We start from the raw sequence: 13,687 nt of genomic DNA, 5'->3' as shown, positions 1-13,687 counted from the left end.
TAAATTGGTGAAAAAGAAATCTTAAAATGACTAGAGTGGTAAGGCAAAGCAGATGCTCCAACTGGTTTCTCTTAAAAATCCCAAGGAGTCTGATGAACGTTATTGCAGCAGACAATGGCATGTGGAAAAGTAACATTTTTTTCATGTACTACATAGTCAACAAATATTTTTGAGTGCCTACTCTGCATCAGGCATTATGGATGAGAGGTCACAGTTCCAGCTTTCAAAATGTTTACAATGCAGAGAATTGAAGCTTTACACACACAGAAATTTTAAAAGCTATATGATAAGTAATAAAATACATATGCATGGAGAAATACATATGCACAGAGAAGGGAATATCTTGATTTCCCTGGGAGACTAAAAGAATCTTGGGGTATGAGGATGTGTTTTGAAGGCAGAGAAATTGTGGGCTTTCTAGACAGTGGAAAGAGCACGTGCAAAGCCCGAGAAAAGTGAAAGAGTTATGTGTCTTTGAGAAATTAAAACAGTTTCAGTTGTTAGAACATAAAGTACAAGCCTAATCTTGAAGAGTCACTGTCCTGATGTTAACAGGATACAAGGGGAAATTTTGAGCAGTGTAGTAGTATGATTTGATTTGTTAGAAAAATCACTCTAACATGGAGTAGAGAATCCACTTGTGATACAAACAGTTACATAAGGCATGATAAAGACAGGCTTAGCAGCAGATACTATGAGAAGTTATTCCAAGAAATGACCCAAGTGCTGTTGTGGTTGAGTCACTGAACACTTCTACAGGAAAGAAATGGAGACCCATCAGATGTAAATAAGACCTATGTAGACTTTAACATAGAAATGAAGACAGCTGGGGCACAAAGTAGTATTCATTCTCATGTGAATGAAATTGTCACTTTTTTAAAGAATTAAGTTATTGATTTATGGTTGTAAAATCAGCCAGAAAGAGTAAGTTGAAAATTTGTTTGGTTCAAATTCTACTAGTGATCACAGTGTTATCTGAACTTTAGGGGGAAAATGATGGATGACTTGGACAATAACTCAGTACAGGCATCGGGGAGAAGGCTAGTTGCTACCTATTCACTGAGTAATACTGTTAAACAAATGATGTATAAAGGTAATTTGCATAATGTTTTTAAAACTAAAATTATTACCAAATGGGGGACTTAGCTCAGTGCCTAACTCATATTAAGCGTCCAAGAGGTTTTAGTTATAATGAAAAACAAAGCAGCAAAACTTCCATTTGTCTTTCTTGGACTGTAAAAGAAAAATTATGAAAACTGAGTGTTACTGACATTATGAATCTGTACTCTGTGCCCCTGAAATCGGCGAGCCATGTGTCTTAGCCCATTTTTCCCTCTAAATCTAAATTATGTGATTCTGTGTATTGAATGTACTTTTTTTTGCACTTGAGTGTGTCCATATAAATATATACATAAAAATTTTAACACTCGTTCAGAAGTTCATTGCCTGAAATATGAGGTCAATAGGAACTCACACACACACATTTTTGTTTTGCTTTAAATGCTTAAAGACCAAATGGAAAAAGAATTATTTTTATTATGAAAACATCAATTGAATTTGCACTGAGGGAAATGTCCCCAGAATGACATCACAAGAAATAAAATAAGATTAAGGAAGTGGACAATTTTCAGGAACAAGTCATCCCAACATAGGGATCGCTGATAATCAATTAGGATGGACAGAGTCTTAAGGCAAAAATGCTAGCTATATGCAAAGTATGTCTCTCTAGAGGCCAATATTCACTCAGCTGTTAAAAATATTTGTTAAACTTAAAAAGTCCTGGAAATCGCAATTACATAACAGCAATAATATTCTAGTCTAAGATAATCTTGGGTCATTTTATGTAGAGACATCTGAAGGATTTCAATGGCATGCATTTACTGCTCAAGTTAGAAGTAATATTCCAAAAATATAAAGTACTTACTTTAGAATTATTATGTAATAGGCAAGAGGATCCCTGATGTCAAAGTAATATCGCTGCTTCCTCCTTTACAAATGCAGGACTGGTGTTACCTATGATGAGAATATTTGGCTACACTCAGCAGTCCATGACACAAAAACTAAAGTCATTCTGCAGCTCCAGCCTTCACCCCATTAAATCTGTTCTGTTCTTTGGCAGCTGTTTTTGCCATTTACGTTAAAAGCAGATGGGGAAAATGCAAAGAACTGTCAGTTTTATTGCCATGTATAATCAGCATCTGGGCTGTATGTTACAGGAACACTCAATCCAAACTCATACTTTACTGGTGGTGTAAAAACTTTTTTTGAGTTTCTCAGTTTTCAAATTAGAGTAAGTGCTCTATTTTAATCATGTTGATCATGGAAATAGCAACCATTTGTATTTTTTTTTCAGCCTCCATGTATGTGAATGATGCTTGAGTGTATGTGTTTAATAGACAGTTGGGAGTTCTCTGCAAAACTGTTTTGCTAATTTGTTTCAAAATGTGTTTTGGAACCATAAATGTTTATTTCACATTAGAGATCAAGTCATGTGTCAGATTTATTCCTTTCTATAATCTGTGTGTATATGTGTGACTAATACATGCTATAGACATTATATTATATAATGCCATATATTATATGTTACATATATACACATATATATCCTCATTTTAATTTTTTCCACTATTTTTTGAGCAGGAAAAAACATACCATATATGTTTCTTTACATCTCATAATTTTTACCAAAACGTTTATAGTAGGTTTTATTTTCTCATTTTTCAGAAAGAGAAACTGAGACATAGAGAAACAAACAGTAACTTTTGCAAGGTCCGCAGAGCTAATCAGTGGCAGATTCTGAATTTAATCCAAGTCTGTATAAAGCTCATACTTTTAATCACTAAACTCCACTTTTTATCTTTATGTCGATACATATACAAAACATAAATACCTCTTGGGAGAGCTATTTCAGCTTTGGCATGTGGATGTTATTTTTTATAGTTTATCAAGATAATTTAATTTGAAAAATATTGAAACGAATGCCTGAGTATTGAAAGCTAGTGAGTCGAAAGTGTCATTTAAAATAAACTAATGTTGTTTAATATAGTGTAAATATCTTCAGAACTAGTTGGAATATTTAACTACCCAATTACACTGTATGTTGTATACTTTCCTGATGTAAGATCTGCTAATTGATAACCATGGTAAAGTATTTATATGCCACAGAGCCCAGCTATACCTGCACATAATTTCCAGGTTTTAAGTGTCCACAGTATTACAGCAGAGAGATTTACTGATAATTTCCCGTTTTCTACCATCTTTGAAATAGGCACCAGAAAAGTGACGTATATTGGTAGCTGTTCATTCTTTAGGAACTCTAAAAGTGTGAAGACATATATTTCTTTTTAAAAAAAAAAGCAGTAGAGAACAAGAGAAAAAGATATATGGGAGTGGGAGGAAAAAGTTCTTTTTATTGGTTAAACATACTTGTGAATTTTTTGATTGGAACAGTTAGAAAACTGTCTTCTAACTAAAATTGAACTTCAAACTAAAATTTCCTTCTTGTTTTGATGACGTGTAGCAGCAGATTGCTTTGAGATATACGTACACACAGCGATGAAATGTTTTGGAATTGTTCGTATACATTCCGTGGAGAAAAAGGTTCTGACTCCTTTTATATGAAAAAGTCTTCCTTTATCATATGGGGTTTATAAAATTTTCTCCCTCTCTTACTCAGTTTTCTAAATCTATTTTTACTTTGAAATTTAAAATATTAATTTTTTTTTTATGAAGGGCTAGCATTTGGAAGGCTCTTAATTATGGTGGATTTTATCTACAGCAAACAAATATATCTCAGCCATTACACTATCTCTTTTTCTAACCCTGGAATTTTTTGTTTGTTTGTTTGTTTGTTTGTTTTTATGATTGTGGATGTCTCTTATACTTTTTTCCAATGTTTGCTTCTTATATTTTGAAGCTGTGTTATTAGGTATATAATTTTTTTTAACATCTTTATTGGAGTATAATTGCTTTACAATGGTGTGTTAGTTTCTGCTGTATAACAAAGTGAATCAGATATACGTATACATATATCCCCATATCCCCTCCCTCTTGCATCTCCCTCCCACCCTCCCTATCCCACCCCTCTAGGTGGTCACAAAGCACCGAGCTGATCTCCCTGTGCTATGGGGCTGCTTCTCATTTGCTATCTATTTTACATTTGGTAGTGTATATATATATATGTCAATGCTACTCTCTCACTTTGTCCCAGCTTACCCTTCCTTTTTTTTTTAACCTTCACCTGAAAACTCTAATATTTTTCCTCCTTACTTTTTATAATCTGGTTTTAATAGTCCCCCCTCTTGTTTTAGGAGGAAGGGCAACATTTGAGATGTGTGTTGTTTGTAGTTTGTCAAATATATTATGAGGTTCTTGTAATGAAACACAGAAATTATTTATCCTAGAGACCTAGAAGTTTACAGGAAGTACACATTAGTTTATTGTTTGTCCACTGAAAACAAGAAAATGGCCAATTTTAAACGTTTTAAAACTTATGGTTTGACATCTGTCAGTGGTAGAATATTTCCCTGCGTGAGAATCTGTCTCTTTGAATGAAGGAGGCAATTATGTTGTGCCTTAATGGACTGCTAGACAGTGCCATAAAAACCAATTAGCTGCTGAGTCAATGTAAATAACCATTTAAGCTTCTTTTCAAATACTCTTTTTTTGGAACAAGGTTGGAAGTAAATAGATAAATAAAGAAAAGCAAGCAAATCCATTGTACATGTCATTGTTCAGCTTTCTGTTGCATATGTTGTAAATGATATGGTTTGCCATATGTAGATTAAGTCATGGGACATTGCAATAAGGAATAATACCTGCAGTATTGCTATATTATGTTTGTTACTTTTGCATATAAAATTAAATATGTTTTCATCACGAATTCTCTTTGTTTTGTAACTTTTTGAGCATGCATTTCCTAAAAAAATAGATGGCCCACTTATATCTTTTTGTTTTGTTTGCTTTAGCAGGAATAGTTATCAATGAAATTAACTGCAGATTCAACACAAACTAAGTTACAATAAAATATATTTAAGGGCTTCCCTGGTGGCACAGTGGTTGAGAGTCTGCCTGCCGATGCAGGGGACACGGGTTCGTGCCCCGGTCCGGGAAGATCCCACATGCCGCGGAGTGGCTAGACCCGTGAGCCATGGCCGCTGAGCCTGCGCGTCCGGAGCCTGTGCTCCGCAACGGGAGAGGCCACAACAGTGAGAGGCCCGTGTACCGCAAAAAAAAAAAAAAAAAAAAAATATATATATATATATATATATATATTTAAAAGCCATTAGAACAATTAGTGATCATTATAAGTATTCTAGGTTCTGAGACTTTAAAATAATAAATGAATTTTAAAATTTCTAAAGAAGCTTTTTAATTATATTAAGCGATAGAATTAGTTTGACCACATTTGTAAGTTAATGTTATTGACATTTCAGAAGTCTCAGTACTAAATATCTCATTTTTAAAAAAACTTATATTGAACAAATTAGTTGGAAATGTAACTGTAAAACTGGGCACTTTATCAATAAAACGTCCATGAGGGTATAAACATATCTGCTTTTGATCACCATTGAATTCCAATTATGTAATACAATATGTTGCACAGGACCGTCATTAAATATTTGCAGATTGAATGAATGAATGAATAATTGCTGATTCCTTATTTTCAAGAAACTGAAATTATATTTACGAAAAGTAATTGTATGATCTAGTTTTGCATGACTGTTGAAAGAAACCTGCTAGACACTAAGAATTTTTATTTTTTCTTATATCGCATTATATTATTTTGAGAAAATCTTTAACAAAATGAAATGATGTTTCATTGGCCTGGATTTGAAGAAAGTCCTTTAATCAAGAGTATTCCATCTATAGCTTGTTTTTACTATATTTTTGTCGATTACATTTTAAACTTCTTAAAATCCAACTACAAGAATGGATCACAGCAAAAAAATATGTGTCTCTAAACCGTCAATTCATAATGTTCTAATCAATAATGTAATAGTGAAATGATTAAAATATCCTTTGCTATACTTAGAGCTTTTGAAAAAAGTAACCCTTTTTTAAGACCTAGATAAATAATCCATATGAAGGAAATACATATTTGCTTCATGAGTTTATTTCTTGTCTTCTAGGGTAAATCTGCCCCTTAGGGGCCAACAACTTGGTGGAGGAGGGATATGTGAAAAATAAATAGAATGCAGTCAGATAAGAGCAGAGGAGTTTAGAAGAAAATGCCCTTGAGCAGAGAGAAAGATACAGTTAACTATACCTAAGAAAGTAAAGGAAAGCTTCAAAAGGAGGCTGTGCTCTAGTCATCTTAAAATAACTAAACAATATTATTAATATTGATGTGAAATTATTATTAACTTCAACGGCTAACAATAAGGAATGATTAAGGAAATATGGCACATTTTCACAATTGAATTGTCATGAAAACATTAAAAATAATGTCTTCCGAAAATTTTAATGATATAGGAAAACATGGATGATATGATGTTTAGTGTAAAGGAGTCAACTCAAAATTCTCTATACAGTAAGATTTTAATTATATATAATAAATATGCGTGCAGAAAAGCTAAAGTAAGATTCACAGATCTGAGTACTGTAATATGAGTGATTTTAATTTGCTTCCTTAACATATTTCGTAAATAGCTTAAGTTTAAGTTTTTCTTTAATGTGAACAAAATAACTTCTGCTTTCTGGACTAATATTGCAAGTTACAGAAAAGATTTAACTTTTTGTGAGAAAGCAAGGTACAGAAACTTGGGGAATAACTCAATTTGGAGGACTAGAAAATGAAGCCATAAATAGAAAGAGAAAAGCAGAGCGAGAATCAGGAACATATAGTGTCACATCCAAGGGAGGAAGGATTGTTCACAATATCATATGCTACAGTGAGTTCAAGAGCGGCGAAGACTGGGGAAACCCATTGCCTTTAGAGACAAGGAGGTCAGAGGGTGAACACTGAGACTGTTGAAGAAAACATTATATTGTAATATAAGGCCTTTGAATCAGAAAAGACCGTAATTTAAGCAATTTGACTTAACCGCCTAGTGATATTTTATTTATGTTGATCTGATGTCCATTAAATGCTTGTAATACATATAATGTCAAAGTATTACCAACATTCAATAAAAATGAATCACTGTATATGACACATATATAGCCTATATATGGCCTCTCTCTATATATAATATTTATACATAAATATACCAATATAAATGTATATACATATATGTGTATTTTATATATATATATTTTTTAATTTGGGCAAGAAAATGGAGCTCATGCCAGGTATTTCAACAGAGGGATTTAATATGACAAATGAGTTAAACAGCTCTAGAAAGTGACACAGATTAGAAAGCTGCTTCCACCCCCCAGGGCTACAAAAAACTAAGAAGTCGATGATATACAAAGTTAGGAGCTGGCCCTTAGCAGGAGCTAAAATTAAGGAGGAGATGAGACCACTGCTGAGGACATATCCTGAGGCAGAAAAGGGGAGAATACCCTGGCTTCTCCCTTCGTCCCACCTTGGGTCTCCCACCAGTTCCTCTCACTGATGAAGTCTCACAAAAGCCAGTTAGCAACTGAGCCTGGACTAAATGGTTCACAGGAGTCAGCTCTCTGGGATACAGAGCAGAAGCGAGGAGAAGGGATGGGAAATGTGTATTAGCATATTTACATGGGTAGAAATGAGGCTGAGAGACAGCATTTTTTGAAGGACTAAAATATTTACCAAAATACCCTGTGAAATATGCTGTCTTGTGTCTTTCATAACTAGATGGGTAAAGTCTTGTCTTTCTTTGATAGCAGAACCATGGAATAGTTAATGTTAGAGGGTTATTTTCACCTCTCAGATTTTAGTGCATCATAAAAACATGGCAGTTGTGTTTAAATGCACTTTGCTGCAGTGGTTTTCACATGAAATATTCACATAATGGATTGACAGAGTCCAGACAGTTTTACTGAAAATATCTGTAGCACTTATAAATTTAGAATATAGGATTTTTGCCTCAGAAGAAGCTTCAAAATTAATTTTCTGCATATAACAATTCTTTCAAGCTATAATATGCTTTCTGTAGAGGAAATGGTTTGTAAAATTTAGTATTCAACCATAATGTCTTTTGTGGAAGAGTTATGGTTATCTCTAAAACATGTTCTACATCTTTTCAGTGTTACAACGTATTTCTTCCTGATATTGAAGTTAGCAAAACGTTTTCCCAACTTAGCTTCTTACAGGTGTTCTTTCTTTTATACAAACTCCAGACTTAAATATTAATGAACTTGTAATGCCTAAAAAATCAGAATAGTTTTATTGTTTTTAGAGTTGCTTTGTTTTTATTCCCAATCTTGTACCACATTTAGGGCAGAGCACAATTAATTTTAGTAGCCTTTTTTGAGAAAAAAAAGAAAATCACTTATAAAGCATATCACCTTTGCTCTTGACATGGCTTGAATTAAACATATCTGGGAGCTCACATTTCTATTTAAAACTTAATTTTTTTTTCATTGCAGACGTTTGGAACAGAACTCAATCAAGGTCATTCCTCCTGGAGCTTTCTCACCATATAAAAAGCTTAGAAGAATGTGAGTGAATAATATTCTGAAATCAGTGTAATTTTTAAAAATTATACAAGTCATGACCATGCGAAGACATCCATTTAAGTATGAATAAGTACTCGACAGATTAAATATTAAATGATGTGACTATCTGTTGCTAGTTCTATAATATTGTAATGTTAAAAGCTAAACTCTTAATTTTTTAAGTTCTCTGTAATTTAGCATATTAATTCACACTAGTGTGAATGTACGTGGTCATTATGCAATCAAATTCTTAAATATTCTATTTTCAAAAATAACACATGCCATCTTTAATAATAATTTAGGAAAATAGCCAATAATTGATTTAAAAGTGTGATTTTTTTTTTAATTTAGGATGCTTCAGATGTTTCATGTTGCAAATTTTATATATGTATTGATAGGTGCAAAACTGACATGCAAAGGCAATAAATAGCTTTCTCCTTCAGTAAATCTCACTGATATTCTATTTAGTTTAACCTAACCTATTTTTAATCTTAGCGACCTGAGCAATAATCAGATCTCTGAGCTAGCACCAGATGCTTTCCAAGGACTACGCTCTCTGAATTCACTGTAAGTATTGACCACATCACTGAAGGAAGCAGCATGCACAAGGAATAGTGGCACTAGTTTTAAATTTGGAATTAAGGGATATACTCTTTCAGGTTTTTATTATGAATTATTAATAATAATTAGTATGAATCTTTAGTGAATTTCATCATTTTTATGGAGAACTGCTACCTGCCACTAAAATTAGCCAATTTTTAGGGGTATATATTTTAAGGTTTGACAGTTCTGCTGTTTAGAGAGCAAGAGTATGAGCCCCTTTTTGGACAATGTTTTCTTTCTGAAGTAAAGGGAAAATGTTTATTTTGGAGTGCTCTGGTCAGTGTTGTGTTGATAATCCTTAAGCCCATAGCTGCTGTCACTGGGGACAATTACAGTCCCCTTTAGAATGATGTTGGGCGAAGTCTTGCAGAGAACAGTGGAAGACGACCACTGAGAGGGCCCCCCAACCCCTGCTTCATCACCTAAAGACTTCCCTGACAGACCAGCTTTAATCTCTCAAAGAACAAAGATAAGAAAGTATGACAGCTTTTTAATGTCAAAAGGACTTCCAGGGAGATAGCTATGTAAATTAAAGTGGTCCTGAAGTGAATTTATAAAGGCCATTATTCCTTCAAACTTGTACAAAATCTTCAGAAGTCCACCGAGTAGAGTTAGCTTTTATTTCAAATTTTAATTTTAAAGTTTGGAAATGAAATCTGGTATTTTTTTAAGAGATGATGCTTAGAGAAGGGTTCTTATTGTTGTAAATTACTGCAGGGCACTTAGAAACTTCAGAAGTCAATGGTAGCCAGTGAGAATTTCAGGATACACATGTGTGATACTCAGATAAACACCTTTGGTTTATATAACAGTTTACACTCATACCAAGGGGAGGAGATGAACCAGCTCTTCTGGGCACATGGATGTTCAAGTTGCTATGCTGGTCTGCTCAGAAAACTGCAGTTTTCTTTGAAGAAAAAAATGGAAAACTATCACTTCACCTGCAGTGTCTGCCTAGGTTCATTTCTGTTTGGTTTTTGTTTCGGATTTTTATTTTAATAGATGAAGTCCAAGACCAGGGAAACAGCTATTGGCAGAAAGTGTAAAGTACAGTCATGCACTGTTCTCAGGGTGGGCTGTCAGATTCTAAAATTGCAAAGCGCAGTGCAAAACTCTATTAAATCACCCAGATTGTCCGGAAAGTACATACCATCCTGGACAGTAATACTATCCAAAGTAAGCATAGACAACCTCCCAGCCATACAAAAGGACAGAACAAAAGTCAAGTCAGTGTACAAAGTCTTGGTCCTTCAAGTATCTGTGCCTCAAAGATAACCATTAAATGTCAAAAAAAGAGAGAAATGGATGGAGAATTCTGATTTATATCTGCTTGCTTGCAGAGTTTACTGTTAAGTTCTACTGCCTTAATGATGTTGACACTTGTGGTTGTGAGAATTAAATGGTAAAAAGAAATAATAAGATAAATAAAAGAGTAATCATTTTAATTTTGTTAATTAATCATTCATCACAGTAAATTACATTATATTTATTAAATATATATTTATTATAATTAATGATTATAACGTATGTACTAATCTACATATATAATAAACTAATGGCAAATTGGAAAAGAAATGACAACACATGTAAAAGAACTTGCTTGCTGAATTGGGATCTTAGTCTTCAAGATCATAGCTCTCATGTACATAGCTCTTTTGGAAAGCTATAGAAAAGCGTTATCTTTCCTTGTAGAACTGCATTTCAGTCAGGACGCTAAGTCACTGAGGAATTTCTAGTTCAAATCATAGCAGTACATGGAAAAGTAGGAACCTTTTTCCAGAAGTGGAATACCCACTTCTGGAATGCCTTATAACATTATAAAACAGAAAAGCTAGGAGAAAATCAAATAGCTATGATATCACAGAGAAAGTCCATATATTATAACTAATATCATTTTCCTCTTTGTGTTCATGTTCTGAATTGGCCTTCCGAAGATTAAATTATTTACCCCTTCCATAAAATATATAACTACCCGGATTTGCAATCACCCTTTTCTTCATTTAAACACAATCATAAATTCAATAGAAATGTATTTGGGCCCCTCTTGTGTACTAGTCCCCACGTGAGTGAACGAAACACCAAAATCCCTCCCTTGTGGAGGTGACCAATGATAAAGTAAACTATGGACAGAAATATAGTATATCTGATGATACAGGTGCTATGAAGGAAAACTAAGAAAGGAAAGGGGATAAGGAATGCTAGAGGAGGGGAGAGCTGAAATTTTAAATAGAACAATTAACAAAGGCCCCCCAGGAAAGTGATATTGGGCAAAGATCTGAAGATTGGGATTGTAGGAGTGAGCTCTGCAGAGATATGGAGAAAGAGCATTCAAGACAGAGGGAACAGGGCTTCCCTGGTGGTGCAGTGGTTGAGAATCCGCCTGCCAATGCAGGGGACCCGGGTTCGAGCCCTGGTACGGTAAGATCCCACATGCCGTGGAGCAACTAAGCCTGTGCACCACAACTGCTGCGCCTGCGCTCTAGAGCCCGCGACCCACAACTGCTGAGTCCACATGCCACAACTACTGAAGCCCGTGCGCCTAGAGCCTGTGCTCTGCAACAAGAGAAGCCACTGCAATGAGAAGCCCGTGGACCGCGACGAAGAGTAGCCCGCGCTCGCCTCAGCTAGAGAAAGCCCCACATGCAGCAACAAAGACCCAACGCAGCCAAAAATAAATAAATAAATAAAATAAAAGTATTAAAAAAACAGAGGGAACAGCTAAATACTGAGGCTCTGAGGTAGGAGTGTGCAGAGTGTTTCAAGACAGAGCAAGCAAAAGTCAGTATGACTTGAGGGGAGCAGATGCTTGAAATTAAAATAATGAAAAGGTTGCAGTTGTTGGTAATGGCAAGGTCTCGGGTACAGCCACGAGGGTAGAGGGATAAATATGGTGAAAGGTTGCTGGAAAAGAATCATGTTGGAGACTGAAATAGTGAGCCAGGAGTTTAAGTCTTCCAGAAAGGGGTGAAGTGACTTAGGTGTATGTAGATTAACTGCAAGAGGGATGCAAATAGGCCACATTTCTTCCTTTAAATGAAGTGTTTACTTGTACAAGTTGCTTTTATATGTCTTACTGCAGCTGTACTCAATTATATAGCCAGCTTAATTTAATCACTACATTTGCTAAAGAAGCGAAATATTTAAAGGTGGTATGTTGCCAAATACCTCTAATGCATTTTATTTAATAAATTGATTTCTTATTCAATTACCAAAATAGTATATCTTAGAGAAAACTGGATTTCATCTGTTGAGTGTTTTTTAAGGTCCCTCCTATTAAATTCATTAACATTTATTTATTTTTATTAACATTTATTTTGTTACGTATTATTATATATCACTATTATATATATTATATACCACTATTATATATTAACATATTTTATTATATAACAATGTATTACCTATTATTAACAAAATATCATTCAAAATACATGCATCTATGAAATCATTTTATCCTCAGGGCTTTTTATTACTTTCACTGTGACATCAACAAAATTTCTATAATATTTAATAATCATTTCTTAAGAACTTGGCGTACAAGTACATTTAGCATTGCCTCTAAACATTTTTTATTTTTCATTTACTGGTTGGATTTATATTATATTGTAATTATATATATTTGTATTAACAAAATAACTTTATATTAAGTGTTATAGCAGTACAGCATAGTGGCTAAGCATATCTCCTTTAGAATGCTGGATGGCCTGTATTCGAATACTGGCTCTAACTCACTGGTACACAGAGCTAGTTACTAATTTCGCTGTTCTTCAGTTATCTCATCTCTAAGATGGGGAGGAGATTATTCCTCTCCTGGCTTTGTTAAAAAACACAGAGTAAACTTTCAAGAGATATTACAATAAGACCATGGCAAATTCTTCTCCTGATACTTATCAATGTGTATGATTTTGGATTTTAATTATCCCAGGGAATTTTTATGCCCAAGATCCTCAGAATATGATTTTCCCCTCTTCTTACTTTTTCATTAACCTTTTACAAACTATTGTAGTTCACTAATTCTTATTTCCTCTCTTCACTAACCAGCTCACAAATTCCACAGGGGTCTATAGTGTTAGGCTTGTTTGCTGTATTTGCATTTCCTACAGGCTTTTCTTGGACTGATGTTAACTGTCCAGCACAGTACCTTGCATTTACCACTGGTTTTCAGTGAAAATGTAGCGACCTCTGCTTTCTCTTTACTGTACTCTCTTTAAATTTGCTTAGTGTTTTAATTCTCAAGTACACGTGGTTTTTCATTTATAAGTAAGTATAGCTCTTTAACATTTATTTGGATAGTAAGTCTGCCCATTGCACCTTTTTCATGATAGCCATCATGTAGATTTCCAATTTGGACATTTTTTCTCTTTAGTAGGAGTTCTGTCTTCTGCTTTCAGCAAGGGCAGGAGAAGTCAAAGACTGGCCAGCAGTGGTTGCTGTATCTTACTGTCCCAGTATTGAAACACCAGAGTGAAACTGGGTTTAGTATTCTTAGCCTTCCTTCTTG

At 34.3% G+C, this 13,687-nt stretch overlaps 1 protein-coding gene across 1 annotated transcript in view; it reads left to right on the top strand.

Annotated features, from left to right (window-relative positions):
• Positions 1-13,687, top strand: part of SLIT2 (slit guidance ligand 2) — a 374,063-nt gene that overhangs the window by 265,368 nt on the left and 95,008 nt on the right. Inside the window, exons 10-11 of the mRNA XM_065877254.1 lie at positions 8,515-8,586; positions 9,079-9,150. Of these exons, the coding sequence (XP_065733326.1) occupies positions 8,515-8,586; positions 9,079-9,150 (144 nt within the window). The remainder of the gene's footprint in view (positions 1-8,514; positions 8,587-9,078; positions 9,151-13,687) is intronic.

Source organism: Phocoena phocoena, chromosome 5 (assembly GCF_963924675.1).
Source record: "Phocoena phocoena chromosome 5, mPhoPho1.1, whole genome shotgun sequence".
Classification (NCBI taxonomy): domain Eukaryota; kingdom Metazoa; phylum Chordata; class Mammalia; order Artiodactyla; family Phocoenidae; genus Phocoena; species Phocoena phocoena.
Note: the sequence above shows the minus strand (reverse complement) of the source record. Positions and strands in the feature narration are given on the sequence as shown.